General features: G+C 35.8%; 1 protein-coding gene across 1 annotated transcript; it reads right to left on the reverse strand.

The window, feature by feature from the left end:
* Positions 1 to 207: 207 nt before the first annotated feature.
* Positions 208 to 3,218, reverse strand: LOC141629137 (protein FAR1-RELATED SEQUENCE 9-like). The gene is made up of 2 exons (XM_074442187.1): positions 920 to 3,218; positions 208 to 496 (listed from the first exon to the last, which is right to left on the reverse strand). Exons 1-2 carry the CDS (start codon positions 2,108 to 2,110, stop codon positions 461 to 463), a joined length of 1,227 nt encoding a protein of 408 aa, XP_074298288.1. The 5' UTR covers positions 2,111 to 3,218; the 3' UTR covers positions 208 to 460.
* Positions 3,219 to 4,310: the final 1,092 nt, after the last annotated feature.

Genomic DNA, 4,310 nt, shown 5'->3' on the forward strand with positions numbered 1-4,310 from the left:
TATCACACTATGAATATGAAAGTTTAAATCTTACGTTGATATTGTTTTCACAATGTTGTGATATTGTTGTGCACACAAAGTTGATATTGTTATAGAAAAATGCGAAGCATATTATGAATCGCCATATTTTGACAACACAAAACACAAGATGTGAAAAACTTAAAGCAAAAGGCATATATTGTAGTTATGATGTAGTGATACTGTTTAGAGTAACATGTGAAATATATAAATGTAAGGTGTGATATTGTTTCTCAGTATCACAAAATACAAAAACAAAACAACTGAGACAACTAAAATAATCAAATATTCTCCGAGTACGAGTATTTTCTATATAAAACAAAGTATAATCTATACTTTAATGAATGTTGTGGTCTATATTAATATACTAGGCACAAAGAATGTCGTCTATTTGCTGCTGCTATAATTAATGAGCGCCATCAACAAAAACTCCTTCGACCAATCAACCATCATCAGCATCATCCTCATCTGAACTACCCTGAAAATACAAAAAGGTGAAACAGTGATATTAGTTTATATAAGGAGTGATATTATTTCAAATGAAGTGTGATATTGTTTCTAACTCGGAACAATTACAAACAATATCACATTCTGTTATCCTCAAAAAGTCATACTGTGTACTACAAAGTGTGATATTATTTCTAATAAGGTGTGATATTATTTATAATAAGGTGTGGTATTGTTTCTAAAATTACCAGGAAAATATTTAAAAAAGTTGAGACAGATGTGTTGACACATTCTGTTATCCTCAAATAAGATCACATTCTGTTATCGTCAAATAGTGATACTGTTTAGTATAAGAGGTGATATTATTTAAAATAACCTGTGATATTGTTTCTGACTCGTGACCATACAGCATATATAAAAAGTTTCATACATAGACTTCTCATAGTGAACATACCTTATTGTCGGCATCAGGTACAAAAGCATTAGGACAGTTACGTTTATCATGGTGAGCCATTTGTTTGCAATTACGACAAAGCCTTTTAGGTTTCTCCGCTTTAGATATGCATTGTTGCTTTTTGGAGATCATTCTCTTGCCGCTACCCTTGTTCTTTGCCTGACGAGGTGGTAGAATCCTCACCTCAGTTGAGGAACTGCACCCAAGAAGCATCTCCAACTCCTGCTCTTTGGTCATTGACTCTGATTGCGGATTGAGTTTCACCCTGAATTGTTTAAGTGTGTCAACAAGATCAGTGATGTCCTTCGTAGACACATTCTTGAGCACACTGATGGTCGCGTAGAACTCTGACCATAACTTGCACATTTCCATCTTTCGTAAATCAGTGGCATCAAAATCCTCAATTAACTCACCATGTGGACCATAAAGAGGGATCTTATGTGCGTTCTTGGTCCACCGCATAAGAAGGTATTTATCGGGCAAAGTGTGTACTTGTTTTCCAGAGTAAACCCAGATAATGTGTCTACAAATAATACCCTTCCTGTTGAACAGCTTGCAAGAACATTCAGCGTCATTCGTGAGAGAATTGTAGACAACTTGGTAGGTCTTCTGCGTTCTGGCATCAGCAATACCAATTAATTCTACACCGTTTGCAGGTGGTGTGAAGCCACCAACACTAAGGGAACAAATAGAAGCAGAAGCTTCTACTTGAAAATCTGCAAAAGCAGCATTTGTATAAACCTTGGAAGCATGAGCTTCCAACTTAAGAGAAGTCGCTAATTGTGGAAGAGTACAATCATCATCTCTATCAAGTTGTTTTTGAGTATGGCGCTGTACATCAATGGCGCTTTGAAACCGCATCAAGAATTCAACAAGTGTACCATGTGCATTTTCAAAACGCTTGAAAAAATTATTCTGACTCTCAGAACGTTGAGTTGTTCGTAAGAGACAACCCATAGGAACATCACGAAAATAAGCTGGGATCCATTTTCTCCTTTTTCTAAACAAGGTTGACAACCAGGAATTACCTTCCAGATTATGCTCATTGACCAACTGACACCACTTTGCTTCAAATTCAAGAGGTTCTAACTCAGCATCCCAAACAATAGCATTCAAACGGCTGACAAAATCAGTCTCTTTCGATATTACAGGCCCAACCTTATCAGTAAGCTTTTGCATAATATGCCACATGCAATATCTGCGCTTAGCATGTTTGAAAACAGCACGCAAACCCAGCTTTATTCCAAAGACACCGATCGGTTATTATACAAAGTGTGGCTCTCATTGTCCCATAGCATCAAGAAACTTTTGAAAGACCCACGTGAACGAATCTTCATCCTCATGAAATAGCAAAGCGAGAAGCAAAAGTAATCGACCTTTTGTGGTGGTCTACGCCTTGATAAAAGGAGTGAAAAGCATACAATACTTATTAAACCGTAAGTTGGATCGTAAGTAATGTAATCACCAAACAAAGTGTAGTTTCTACGAGACTCTGCATCACACCAAAACGCACAAACCAAGCATTTACCAGAATCCACCTCATAAGCAAAGTAAAAACCTTCACTGGTATCACGTTTATCCTCAAAATAGTTAACAAACAGTTGAGCATCCCGGTCTCCTATGAAACATTTGATATCCCTTCCAAAATTCTTAAAATCAACCAGTTGAGCTCCAACATTCTCATAGCCATCTACATATTCCTTGACATTTCTAAATGCCCTTGTTGGCCCTTGATTAACCCTTGAATGATCAATAATTGTCTTTTTATGGTAAAGATGGAGGTGCTTGTGTTTTTTTTGAAACTGTTGATTTCTAAGTGAACAAAGACGGTGATTATGCCACTCACGAAACTGAAAAACAACATAACCATCCCCATTATAGCGAAACTCAATCATAGCAGTACAACCAATCCTAGTTAATTTAGTGTTCCTGATATCAAAAGGCCTGGGAGTTGCCTGCTCCTTTCCACTATCTAAAACAATAGCCTTCCTCTTACGATCTCTAAAACCTTCACGGTTGCAAACAACATATTTATACTTCACATCACCAGATACAGCCCTTTTTTGAGAAGACTTCCTAGGTTCAAAACCACATGCTTCTGCATACACATCAGAAAAACTAATAGCTTCTGCCAACGTCCCAAACAACTGACCAATATAAGGTTTAAACTCAGGTGCAACATTCCTTGTCCACAATTCACTACCACCAGGTGTGGAGTCCAAAAGTAGTTGATGCACACGAGAAGGAACAGAATGTTGTTCAACATGTGGAGTAGAACTAGATGCATCAGGTGGTTCAACTGTAACACCCGCGAATTTTCCATTTTGACATTTAAAATTTATTAAACCGTTTAATTACTTTATTATATATTTTTGAATTTTTGAATTTAATTAATTTTTTGTCAAACACAAATTTTATAAAAGTTACATTTTTATAAGCTTGTTTATATAAAACTAAACATTTCAGTCGGATAATAATAATTGTGACGATAATAATAGTTTTCCGTCTTAATTTATAGACACATTTCCGTCTAGCAAAGGTCGTCGCATTTCTCTTATAAAGTTATTTGAATTCAGACCAACCCGATTTCGACAACACAACACACTCACCTACTCTCTTACACTCCAACTTAAATTATTATTATTATTATTATTATTATTATTATTATTATTATTATTATTATTATTATTATTATTATTATTATTATTATTATTATTATTATTATTATTATTATTATTATTATTATTATTATTATTATTATTATTATTCTTATTTTATCTCACACACTCACCAACCGGGCATCACTCATTTCCCCACCCACCTGCAACTTTCTTTTTTTTTTTCTTCGAACACAGCAGCAAACACACAGGCTCAAATACAAACTTTAAACTCCATTTCCGCCAAGCTTCCACCTCAGATCCCAACTCCATTTCTCAACGTTTTTCCTTAATTCTTCCACCATTCTCCTCCTTACTTCCTCCTTCATCTTTTAATGTAAGAAAAGTGCCGACTTTCCACCTAATTCAAAACGGCCGTCTTACAAGGGATTCGGATTTTGGGTTAATCTCTTCGGTTTTTGGGTTTAAGATCATCCTTGGGCGATTCCTTGGACTCTCGGAGATCAAAAACAGGTAACGGTGATAGGTTACTCGACAAAAAGTCGAAATTCCGTCTTATGTGTCATTTTATATGTTTTTAATTGATAAAGTTTAGTTCTTTCGTCTTCCTCATGTATGTGGTTAAATTTGTGGTGTAGATGGTTACTTTACATGTTTGTTTGGATGCCCTTTGGCTCGTTTTAATACTGGATTCGGGCATGAGAGGCGACTGCCGAGTTCACATGCTTATGTCGTGGTTGTTATGCTGCTGCTAGTCTGTATTTCGTTCCTTC

The sequence above is a fragment of the Silene latifolia genome, chromosome 2 (genome assembly GCF_048544455.1).
Source record: "Silene latifolia isolate original U9 population chromosome 2, ASM4854445v1, whole genome shotgun sequence".
Lineage (NCBI taxonomy): Eukaryota > Viridiplantae > Streptophyta > Magnoliopsida > Caryophyllales > Caryophyllaceae > Silene > Silene latifolia.

Bases quoted from the DNA above. Each gene is read 5' to 3' on its own strand.
- LOC141629137 (XM_074442187.1), bottom strand. From the start codon at position 2,110: ATGTGGCATATTATGCAAAAGCTTACTGATAAGGTTGGGCCTGTAATA. The intron at 497-919 runs GTATGTTCACTA...TTGTATTTTCAG, and splicing joins TACCTGATGCCGACAATAAG to GGTAGTTCAGATGAGGATGA.